The 10,994-nt window shown below is 48.2% G+C and overlaps 2 protein-coding genes across 6 annotated transcripts; one reads left to right on the plus strand and one right to left on the minus strand.

Moving 5' to 3' along the window:
* Position 1: 1 nt before the first annotated feature.
* LOC148382632 (PDZ domain-containing protein 7-like) lies at positions 2 to 4,622 on the plus strand. The gene is made up of 18 exons (XM_088360085.1): positions 2 to 217; positions 541 to 624; positions 688 to 895; positions 964 to 1,101; positions 1,164 to 1,338; positions 1,423 to 1,599; positions 1,659 to 1,806; positions 2,104 to 2,164; positions 2,233 to 2,410; positions 2,486 to 2,697; positions 2,759 to 2,917; positions 3,017 to 3,144; positions 3,219 to 3,310; positions 3,400 to 3,491; positions 3,567 to 3,638; positions 3,774 to 4,112; positions 4,193 to 4,293; positions 4,358 to 4,622. Exons 3-18 carry the CDS (start codon positions 727 to 729, stop codon positions 4,523 to 4,525), a joined length of 2,409 nt encoding a protein of 802 aa, XP_088216211.1. The 5' UTR covers positions 2 to 217; positions 541 to 624; positions 688 to 726; the 3' UTR covers positions 4,526 to 4,622.
* LOC148382633 (leucine zipper putative tumor suppressor 2 homolog) lies at positions 1,655 to 10,915 on the minus strand. Of its 5 annotated transcripts, none has more exons than XR_015854040.1 (11): positions 10,695 to 10,915; positions 8,453 to 8,522; positions 7,396 to 7,818; positions 6,770 to 7,318; positions 6,532 to 6,654; positions 6,306 to 6,452; positions 5,502 to 6,196; positions 4,323 to 4,487; positions 4,152 to 4,231; positions 3,541 to 3,659; positions 1,655 to 1,794 (listed from the first exon to the last, which is right to left on the minus strand). XR_015854040.1 is itself a non-coding variant. In XM_088360087.1 (7 exons), the coding sequence occupies exons 3-7, from the start codon at positions 7,792 to 7,794 to the stop codon at positions 5,591 to 5,593; spliced, it is 1,824 nt and encodes a 607-aa protein (XP_088216213.1). In that variant the 5' UTR covers positions 7,795 to 7,821; positions 8,453 to 8,522; positions 10,695 to 10,914; the 3' UTR covers positions 4,563 to 5,590. The 5 variants fall into 5 exon arrangements, 1 of the variants encoding a protein (XP_088216213.1); XR_015854037.1 differs by having other exon boundaries at positions 7,396 to 7,821; positions 10,695 to 10,914; XR_015854038.1 differs by having other exon boundaries at positions 4,323 to 4,495; positions 7,396 to 7,821; positions 10,695 to 10,914.
* Positions 10,916 to 10,994: the final 79 nt, after the last annotated feature.

The following is a 10,994-nucleotide window of genomic DNA, read 5'->3' on the forward strand; positions in this document are numbered from 1 at the left end:
GCGGGTCTAAGGAGTCCGACCGGGTGCGACGGACGTCTTTGCTCAAAATAGATCCACTCGGGCCGATCGAACGACTTGGATTAGCGTGGGGGGGGGTTTCAATTTAAAACAAGGTAGAATATTTTCAGTGTGACAATTAATTTCACCTTTACATGATTGTTTTTGCAGCTTTCAGGCAAGGACAGATGGAAAAGAGACTTTGTTTGTATAATGCTCGGTAAGTTGTTCATTAATTGGAGTTTTGTCTGACTCGATATCGGCAAAATGGCTAAAGCAGGAATTAAATTATGGTAAATGTATTTGTGTGTTTAGTTTTGCCTCGCTAAGGCTTTTTGTTGACGCTGTCCGTGGTTCTGGGGGAAGCCCTGGGGTGATGTCACGGGTGTTAATACGTTGCCATGGTAGCGCACCACGTGATCACCTGACTTCCCTTAACTACTTCGCACAAGCTAATCCCACACTTTAGAATAGGACAATATGGTTGGAATTAAAAAAAAAAAACTCTAAATACAGTAATAGTATTTGATTGATATTCACCAGGATGTTGAGAAAGATGAATCATGGGAAAGAAGGGCGGGACTTGTGACTTTAGGATGCCAAAAAGTCAGCTGTTGTGTCACACAGGTAAGTTTTGACTTTTAAATTGACAAGTTTGAACACAATTTAACAAATGTGTTCTTTACCCAGTCTGGCGGCTGCTGAACGAGGTCGGCGCCGGCAGGCTCCATGGCTCAATGGTCGGACCCCTCCTGCAGGGAGAAGGTCCCCAGCACCTGGGGGAAGTCACACTCGGCCGCACGCAACATGGTACGCAAGAAGGAGCAGAGGCGGCGGCGAGGAATCCGATCTTCCTCGCCCATGGGCCGTGTCATCATCATCAACTCGCCTGTGGATGGTGAGATGGAAAATAACAGAATTCAGAGGCTAAAACATGAAGACTTCTGTCGAATTGTGCTTCTTCAGGCGGTGATGACAGCGAGGACCTTCACACTATCACAGTGGACAAAAGCGTGGATGGCAAACTGGGCTTCAGCGTGCGGGGCGGCTGCGAACACGGCCTGAGCATCTTCGTCAGCAAGGTGGAAGACGCCAGCACAGCAGGTGGGATGCCGTGGTGGCGTCAGGTGACCTCAGCGTTTTTTACTCCCTGTTGATTTGCACAGAGGAAGCCGGTCTGCTGGTGGGCGACAAGCTAGTGGAAGTAAACGGCGTCAGTTTGGAGAGCATCACCATGAGCAGCGCCGTTAAGGTCCTGACGGGTAACAACAGGCTGAGGATGGTGGTGAGACGAGTGGGCAAGGTGCCCGGGATACGCTACTCCAAAGAGAAGACCACCTGGTGAGCAGTGGTGAGAACAAGCAACGTACAATTATTTTGTTCATGAATTTCTGGTGATTAGAAAAATTCTACATGTTTTTCCAGGGTGGACTTGATACACAGGCGCATGGTGGTGGAGGAAAGCGGGCGGACTCCATCAGAGGCCAGCGCTGGTAGCGCCCTACGGAGGATCGTCCACTTGTACACCACCTCCGATGACTACTGCCTGGGCTTCAACATCCGTGGCGGGAAGGAGTTTGGTTTGGGCATTTATGTCTCCAAGTAAGTCCATAGCAACTCCATAGAAAAATTTCTCTTTACGCACAGTGAATTCCTCTCAGGCTGGACCCCGGCGGTCTAGCCGAGCAGAACGGGATCAAGATGGGTGACCAAATCCTGGCTGCCAATGGTGTGAGCTTTGAGGATATTAGCCACAGCAACGCCGTGGAGGTCTTGAAGAGCCACACGCACGTCATGCTGACCATCAAGGTGAGAGCCAAAAAAAAATGTTTAATTAAACTCATCAGAGAGTAGTGAGTAGTTGTACCTAATGAAATGTCCAATGAGTACAACAGCACGCATGACTGTGAGACAGCTGCCGTACGTTCGTAATATTCCTCCTGACTTGTCTGAGCTTGGGTTTCGCCGTGTTGAAGAAAATAGCCGAGCCGTGTGCATTATTCAACAGGCCGAGAGGATCGGGTAGAGATGAAAGTGCGACATCTAGCGTAGATGCCATCAAAGTTTAATATGACTTGATGTACAATACCCCCCCCACCCTTCCAGGAGGCCGGCCGCTATCCCGCTTACAAGGAAATGGTGGCGGAGTACAGATGGCTCAACAAATGTACGTCCTCGTCTTGTTACAGTCTCGCTTTCTTACTCTACAAGAATCATTCAAGTTTTCTCTCTCAGTGGCCAATGGAGGTCAGAAATCTTCCTCGCTGGGATCCGAGTCAAATTCGTCGGCGTCCTCGCTGTCCTCGGAAACGCCGGTCAGTTCCCTGAGTGGCCTGTCTCAAGTCATGTTCCCGCCTAGTTTGCCGTTTGCTTCCGACATGGTGGACGTGTGCATCTCCACGGAGGACCAGAGGTGTGTACGGGATGTTTTTGGGCTTTCTCTCTCTTCTCTCATGACTGTCGTGTGTATTTTTTTCCCGTGTGGTAGGTTTGAGTCAGAGCGCAGCGAGGCCGCCATCCAGACAGACACCACCCGCAGCCGGGGGGCCACCACGCTACTTCGCGACACGGCCATCCGCCAGGAGGACAACGAGGATGAAGGCGGTCCTAAGAGGGAGTCCCACAAGACAGCGGTACTGCTGGCCCTCAGCAGACCCAGCCGACCCATCAGTCGCTCGCAGAGCCAGGTCACCATAGCAGGTGTGTGACTTAAGTTTTTGTCTGTGTGGGGGGACTTTTACACAAATGCACCTCCATGCAGAAATCAGCCAAAAAAAGGCCAAAAAGCAGAAAGGAGGTAAATCCTCGGGGGAAAAGAGCGCACTGCAAAGATCCAAGACGTTGGTCAACTTGCTGTTTGGGGGTGTTCGTAAAAAAGACACTTCCAGGTCACGCTCCAAGTCACTGTCCACTGACAAAGGTATTCCCTACGTTGCTCTGGTATTTTTATTGGTGTCCCAATACTTATGTCTACATGGTGATTCTTAATAAAGGTTTTAAAAAAAAACTCCTGATCCAGGTGTGAGTCTTGGAGGAGGGCCGAGCACTGAACCGTTCCCAGAGGAGATGCTTCGAGCGGTGGAAGAGTTAGCGCAGCGTTTGTTGACAGAGGACGAGACGGAAGCGGTCATGAAAGCTTGTCGGACGGTATGATTCTAACAATCTTCCATTTGTGACATCGGTATGAAAAATAATGACACCACTTGTGCCTCCATGCTTAGTATTTGGATGAAAAGTGTGTGGAGACGTTGATACGCCACCTGCTGGCCGTGCTGGACAGGCCTGAAAAGCTGCTGCTGCTCAGGGAGGTCAGGTAAATACTGCCAGAATAAATATTTTTCTTATGGATAAAATATTCGGAATTAATATGAATAAATTATTGAATGCATTGTTTCTTGGCAGGTTGATGCTTCCTGCTGCTCACCGCCATGAATTTAACAGCGCCGTGGAAGCGGTGGAGGTGGAAGCATACGACATCCTCAAGTACCGCTCAGGTGTCCTCAAGTGAAACACAAACATCATGCATACAGGTATGCCTCTTACTTCTGATTTTTTTTTGCCCCCATCAGTCCGAACGCCGCCTCTTCGCTCGCCCGCATCCGGCCGAGCGCCCAAACGCCGTCTCATCACACCCATCCCAGGTTGGTGCTTCAAGTCGGTTCCTGTATACAAGAACCCATCAAAATTTGGTGTTTGGTACAATTTTCACAGAACATATATAAAAAAAAAAAAGTCAGCTTTGACGGGTTGTGTGAAAATGAAACACTGTGATTTAGATTTGCGAGGAGGCTTCGAGCTGCACAGCGCTGCCATAGTGGAGAAGCAGAGCCACCTAGCGGACAAGCTGGAGAAACTCAGTCTGTCGGGGCCACGGGCATCCAGAGAAAGGCGGCGGCGCCCCAACGCCCCCTTCACGCCATTGCTAGACATTCCAGTAGATGGGTACTGGTTCACAGAGGAGCACAAACACTCGCCTGAAGGTCACCTGAGCCCTAACTGGCTAGTCTCTGAAAACCCTGATGTCCGAAGCCAAGACGTCTCAGATTCAGGCCGACGTTCTCCACAAGAGTATGAACTGCAAACGGTCAGCATCTCCAAGACTAAGCAGTCGCTGGGTATGTGAAATTTAGAATTGAGAAATGATTTATTTTTACCTGTGGCCCTTGAAAGCGATTTGAAGTCTTCGATGTCGCAGGCATCAGCATATCCGGCGGCATAGAGTCCAAGGTCCAACCTGTGGTGAAGGTGGAGAAGATCTTCCCTGGAGGAGCCGCCTCCACCTGCGATGTTCTCAAGGTATACGCAGAGAGATTCAATTGCCCGACCTTAAAAACAATTTCTCCTCTTTCATCTTCTCCAGGCCGGATTCGAGGTGGTGAGCGTGGACGGCGCCTCGCTGCAAGGCGTCACACACCAGCACGCCGTCGACCTCATCCGAAAAGCCTTCAGTGATAAAACCAAAGACCCCATGGTGCTGGTGGTCAGAGTACCTGCAAGTCTCCAAAAAGACATCATTAGCACAGCCTAGTGATCAACGATGGCCCCATTTCAGAAACAAAACCACATTTAACCATTCAGTGTAACCTTTAATAAAAACACAAAATGTACAGCAAGGTGAAAATATACATTTGTAATTTCTCTATATGTCAGCCCGACAAACATCTAATACGAAACAAGGCCTAACGAAAACATTTCTTTGGTCTATTCACAGTGACCAGTACACTCAAGATTTGTTTACAGTAACGAAACAGCCCAAAGTTGTCATTTGCTTAAAAAAAAAAAAAAAAAAAAAAGTGCTTTCTCTTGGGCCCCTGGTGAAAGAATGTTAATTGCTCGCATGTGCTGAAAAGGTTTTGCCATATCAATGAATCTTGGAGGGCAGGGGTGGGCGAAAATTGATACTTAAAAGGCCCCATTCAATTTTTTTAAATGGAGAGATGGCGCCAGGTCATTTGAAAATAATGTAAATTAAATTGTGGATGCAAATTTGATTATTTGAATACAAGAATTCACAATTTTATTGAGAAGTTAAAAATTATTTATTTGAGTTTATTTCAAAAAATCAAATTCTCTGATTGAAATTGTACAGCATAAAACTAATTTATTCCAAAACATTCAAGTTAAAACAATCTAATACACTCACTGTACTTTTTATTATATAATTATAATGTATTACTGTGGTATTTTTAAATTTAATATATTTTTGTATGTTTAAAATTATATAATTATGCAATTATTTACAAAAATATATATTCAAATTTATATTAAAATGTCTTATTCATTCATTGTTAGATTTTTTTTATTTAAACAAACTTTATTTAAATTAGATTTAAGAAAATAATGGCACGGGAAATATGTGGTCCCTGAGCCATAGTTTGCCCACCCCTGTAGTGGATGATATGCCCTCTAGGTGGTGCTGTTACTCTATTCAAGAACTGTAGCACATGAGATGATTTAACTACAGTAGTAAATTTTTTTTTTTTTAAACTGGCTGCTATCCTCACCATTCATGACTTTCAGAGTAACATTTTGAGCTTCTTACTTCCAAGCCGTCTGGAAAGCAAGACAAGCTCCAACCTGTGAAAAAAAAAAATTAAATTTCAGTGGCGGCAACCTCATCAAAGACGATTTCATTGCCGCTGCCGTCATCGTCGTCACGGTCTCGGCTCTCCAGCTCCAGGCTGAGGTCCCTCAGGAGGAGCTCCAGCTGGCGGTTGCGTCTGTACATGGTCACATAGTTCTCCTGCAGCTGCTGCTGGTAGCGCAGCACTTTGTCCTTCTCTTCCTGCCACGTCCGCCGCTCCTCCTCGAAACCGCCCGCCTGCCTCTCGGCCCGCTGCCTTTCCAAAGCCAACTCTCCACGTATACGCTCGACCAGCTCCCGGAGTGCGTCCCGCTCTCCATCCGGCTCCCGTAGGCGCGCCAGCTCGTCCTCCAGACGCGCCGACTTCTCCCGCAGCAACTCGGCCTCGCTTTTGCGCCGCTGCAGCTCGTTCTCGCACACGTCCAGCTCGGCGGCGCGGGCGCGGGCGGTGACGCCGGCCTCCTGCAGGAGGGCCTGGGCGTTGCTCAGCTCAGCGCGGGCGTCCCGTAATTGCCCACGGAGTGACCCGGCCTCACTCACGCGCCCGGCCAGCTCGACCTGCGCCTCCTTCAGCTGCTGCTTCAGCAAGGAAATCTCGCCGGACTTCTGGCACACCTGACGTTGGAAAAAAACACATCGGATGACAACATTGCCAAAACTGATTACTTGCCTCCGTTCATTCTTCTTTCAATTTTCCAAGTATGAGGACAGCAGCAGTGCTCACCTCCCATTTGGTCTCCTCCAGTCTCGGACCCATCTGAATCTTGTCATGTTCGTAAGAGGTGCAGCGCTCCTCCAGCTGCTCACGTTCCTTGAGGAGCTGTGCAAAGTCTTCCTGAAGCTTCTTCTTCTCCTGCTGGAGCTGATGAACCTGCGAGAAAGAGAATCCGAGAGGCGGTTGCCGGCAACGGCGTTTTCTCGTGGGTTTCGACGAGAAGATGTTCTGGCACCTGCATCTGAAGCACCTGCTGGGCTCGCTGGGCTTTATGGGAGGTTGCCTGCATCCTGGTGGCGCAACCCTGTCTCAGCTCCTCTAGCTCCAGCTCAAAACGCTTGTGCTTCTCCTCGTAGGCCTCAAACGGAAACGGACACTTCATTAGGTATACCAAGACTTCTACCGACACTAAGCAATTTTAACATGTTGCCGTTCCTCAACTGTAAATGATGAGATGAGTGATTTCCTGATACCTGACAAATGGCAGCCTCATTGTCATCCAGATTATCTCGGAGTAGCTGGAGCTCCGCCTCACGCTCCCTCAGCTTGTCCTCCAAGTCCCTGACCACGCCCTCGTAGCTGTCCGCCATTCCCGGCGAGCGCCCGCCGGACCCGCAGTCCGACAGTGGCTGACTTCGCCCACAGACCGAGCCGGAGCCGGTGCTCTTGCTGGAGGACGAGCGACCGCTGTCCGAGTTGGAGTGTCCGTAGACGCCCGCAGAGGGGGCGCTTTTGGGTGCTTCTGAGTGGACCCCCGCCACTGTATCTCCCGCCGCCAGACTGGAGAGCGAGTTGCGTCCCGAGTCGGACAGTGAGCAAGAGTGGCCGCTGCTCCCGCCGCCGCTCCGCCCGGCGCTGTACGAGCTGCGTCTCTCCGAGCCGGAGGGCGACAGCTCCCGGTGGGCATTTTGGATCTCTGGCGCGTTGGCGCTGTGTCGCGGGGACAGGTACTGCATGGCGCCACGGCTCTTAGGGACCACAGGTTTGAAGGCGGTGGGCCGCAGCACTGATTTCTCCATGTTCTACATGTAAACAATGAACTCTTTCTCAATTCTAATCCTGTTACTTGCTGGACAAAATGTCTGCCGTTCACGCTCACCTTTTCCAGTTTTCCTGAGACCGGTATGAGTCTGGGTGGCGGTCCCCCGACATTCCCATTCAAGCTTTCGTTCATCTCATCCTGGTATCTCGTCGGGCTGGCGGGTGCCATGTGTTGGCCGTTCCAGTGGTCAACATAATCCCACCTCTTCCGCCCCCTGCCGGACGTCGGAGGACTGCGGTTGCGGACAAAGCGCTCCTGAGGAGACTCTGAACCCGGTAATGACTTTCCCCGGCGAACCCGACGCTCCTGGTAGGCGTGGGGCGTGAGCTCCAGAGCGGCTGCAGCCGGCACGTTGACAGGCGGCGAAGGGCCTGAGCGGTGTCGTCTGCGGGAACGTGGGTTGTGGCCTGTGTCGTGAGGTTCAGCAGAAATGGGCAGAGCCTGAACAAGCGCCATGCTGGACGCTCTGCTGTCTCGGCGCTTCTGAAAGTAAATGATGCGCATAAGTACATAAAAAAAAATCAAGCTAAGTCACCACAAAAAGGTTCCTTTCCAAATATTGCTACACTGAAGTTGCACACCATATGAAGTGCAAACTAGCATGACCTACAGTAGACTGGAACCGACCCCCCCCCCCTGATGGCCCACACACATGCAAACAGGCTGGCCCATTGATGAGGCCCATTCAAGCAGCACAAACGGGCCTTGAGAGGCTTTCGGGCTGGACGGGCAGCACAAGCAAAAGAGTCTCTCTTTTTTTTTTTCCTTTGGAGGCAGTTTGGAGCACGCTGGCAAGCGACAAAGGCGACTGTCTCCACGCATCGGGTTCAGCCTGGGGAGGCACTTCAGGGAAAAAAAAAAAAAATCCGAAGCAATGAGAGCCAAATTTGTCTGCTTGTATAACGCAGGTGCTTGATGGCTCAGATGAGACGCCCTCATATAGATTCTAATAACAAGCGGGGGAGCAGAAAGCTAGGCCAGCATACAGGGGGGGTGAGCGGGTCAAGGCTCCCACTGGACGCTGTTGCTAAAAGCGTCCTTTGGAGCAGCTTGTGCCTTTAAAAATGAAGCTAGTAATGTTTCTGACATTTCTTCACACGTGGAACCAACTCACCTGTCAATGGCGCTGGGAATTCAAAGGCCACATGAACGCATCCTTCCAACGCTGCAAGCTGATCTTCACTCTATCGACCGGCGAGAGGAAAGAAGAAAATGTTGTTGTCAGTAGAAGCCGGGCAGTCGCAGTCATAAACATTCAAATGGGTAGAGGGGAGGAAAAAAAAAAAGAGGGAAATTGTGAGTCACGGTGGACGAGCTCACGCGAATGAGGGGATTTTCCGAGTCAACGTGAATGAAGAGTGAGCGGGAAGATAAACGCACCTTCACAGATTTTTTGTTGCGGGTCTAGTCAGTTTGGCTTCAGGGGCTGAATTTAATTTTTTTAAAAAAAAAGGCATACATCTTAGGTAATGTCAAACGACTTCAATCCGGTTCCTCTGGTTAGGTTAGAACTTGGCACATCAGTCGCCACGGGAAGTATACGCCATGCCGCTAGCTGTTCACACGAAGATGCTGTTATCAGTTGGCTCAGGGCTGTTTGCTAAACTTAAGCGATGCGTGCTTGTACTCAAAACGTGTACTACCCCGATCACTGACGTGCGCCCCCCCGAGAGCGTGTTCATAGGCCGTCTAAATCTGCTCAAATCTGCTGGTGATTAATGACAGATGCCAGCGGGGAGGGGCTGGATAACACTTTAATCTCAAAACAATCTCTTCAGAATCTGTTCTGTCCAGACTTCAATTTGGGAGAGTTCCCCCTGCAACATGAGAAACATTTCACCTATATTAGCATTAATTGTAACGTTAACAGTGGCCGCTAATGATCATGATAACTTGTTTAGAACATTTGTCATCAATGGAGAATTCAGATACAAATATTCCACGGTGCTTTATTTAACTACTGTATGGTGATCATGGAATATGCCCAATGTAGAATCATGAGACCACAGCCACCACCAACCAGCATAAGCCCTTATGTAACGCAAGTCCTTTCACCACCAAGCATCCCACACCATCCTCGACTAACCTCACATCACCGCGACGTTGCCGATTATATGTGCTGACCAGTTGGTGGCCTCTCAGCTGGAGAATAATCAGGCCATAAAAAAAATATCACATGCGGCGTGAAGAAAAATGTATTTAAAAATACCACACATGCAACCTCAGGGAGAGGTCGCCCCACTTCCACTAAGTCCACTTTTATGCCCCGACAACATCTTAGAAGAATTATGCAATTAAGAGATTACATTGTTATTAAGTGTTGTCCACCTGTCTATTATATATGGATCAAATTTGTCTTTTGTCAAAACCTAAGGAAAAGGCCAAACCCCAAACCTGCCTGCTTTAAATCAAAATGGCTGACTTCCTATTTCATTCCACGCATGGCTTCGAGACTGTTTTTGTTTATTTCGCTTGACCTAGAAGATAAACTATCAAGCCGGGTGACGCAGGTTGCTGTTTCGGTCTACTTACAAGGAAAGTGGGCCATAAGTCAAAAGGGAAGTGAGAGAATATGGAAAGAGATGAAAGAAATTTGCACATTAATGACACGCCATGTCTGATCAACTGTGTGGGAGATGGAGAGAAAATCAGGGAACATTTCACTTTGTTTATCGTCAAACTCACTAAACCTGTCTTGTGTAAATAAACAAAGAATGAGCACACAAACTGTTCTCAGTATCAATGTCATATTGTTCACTAAAATGGGTTACTTTTATACAATCAGGACCAATTTGACCTTTTTGATGACAATGTCATCAAAACTATGGGGTGCATTAAATGTAATTTCCCCAACGTGTTCAATTTTTAAGAAATCCTGATCCACTGATTGATTTTATCGATTAATTGGAACAGATTCTTCTTCTACTATAACGGCGTGTACTCCCTGTGGCACCACACTGCCCCAACAGGTTAACATTGGTACTACAACATATTTAGGCGTGTTGGTTATATCCTGCCTGTACTGTACACACAATAAACCCAGGAATGTCAAGCGTCTATTCGTTTCGCCCGGGGTCTCTCGTGTAAAAAAAAAAAAAAAAAAAGGTTCAGATGTTGAAATATAATTGTGCTCACCGCTTCGGCAACGTGAACTCGTTCACTCCGTAATATTGAACCCACGCACGCACACAAACACACCTTGACGACGACGACGAGTGGCAAAAGTTGACGCGACTTCCTTACTGTCGGCTACAAACGACACTAAGTACATTTAACAATGACATAACACAAATATTACTATTATTACTATTTTACTACTACTATTTTTTTAGACCCCCAAAAAGTAGATTACCTACCATGGACGACGGTTTAATGTCTGGGTACCAAAAAATCCAAGTTTAGTCGTAGTTGTTTCTGCTGTTAATTTAAAAAAAAAAAAGTAATGCCCAATCTGAGACTTTTTAAAATAGTTACGTGGGTGACAAATCATTATTCGACGCCGCACAATGAAGGAGAGTTTGTTGATGTGTTCTGAGACAAGCAGCAGTAAAGCTCACCAAAACCTAAGGGGTATGCATCTGGTCGGTCCTTTCAAAATAAAAGTGAGCTACATCCGGATGTCACAACAATAAAACTTATCCGTGGACTTGACGTAA

This window comes from Syngnathus floridae, chromosome 18, assembly GCF_059516105.1.
Source record: "Syngnathus floridae isolate MCC-2025c chromosome 18, RoL_Sflo_1.0, whole genome shotgun sequence".
Lineage (NCBI taxonomy): Eukaryota > Metazoa > Chordata > Actinopteri > Syngnathiformes > Syngnathidae > Syngnathus > Syngnathus floridae.

Bases quoted from the DNA above. Each gene is read 5' to 3' on its own strand.
- LOC148382633 (XM_088360087.1), bottom strand. From the start codon at position 7,794: ATGGCGCTTGTTCAGGCTCTGCCCATTTCTGCTGAACCTCACGACACA. The intron at 6,655-6,769 runs GTATCAGGAAAT...TTTCCGTTTGAG, and splicing joins ATGAGGCTGCCATTTGTCAG to GCCTACGAGGAGAAGCACAA. The intron at 6,453-6,531 runs GTGCCAGAACAT...TCTTTCTCGCAG, and splicing joins AGCAGGTGCTTCAGATGCAG to GTTCATCAGCTCCAGCAGGA.
- LOC148382632 (XM_088360085.1), top strand. From the start codon at position 727: ATGGCTCAATGGTCGGACCCCTCCTGCAGGGAGAAGGTCCCCAGCACC. The intron at 2,165-2,232 runs GTACGTCCTCGT...TTTCTCTCTCAG, and splicing joins GTACAGATGGCTCAACAAAT to TGGCCAATGGAGGTCAGAAA. The intron at 2,698-2,758 runs GTGTGTGACTTA...ACCTCCATGCAG, and splicing joins GAGCCAGGTCACCATAGCAG to AAATCAGCCAAAAAAAGGCC.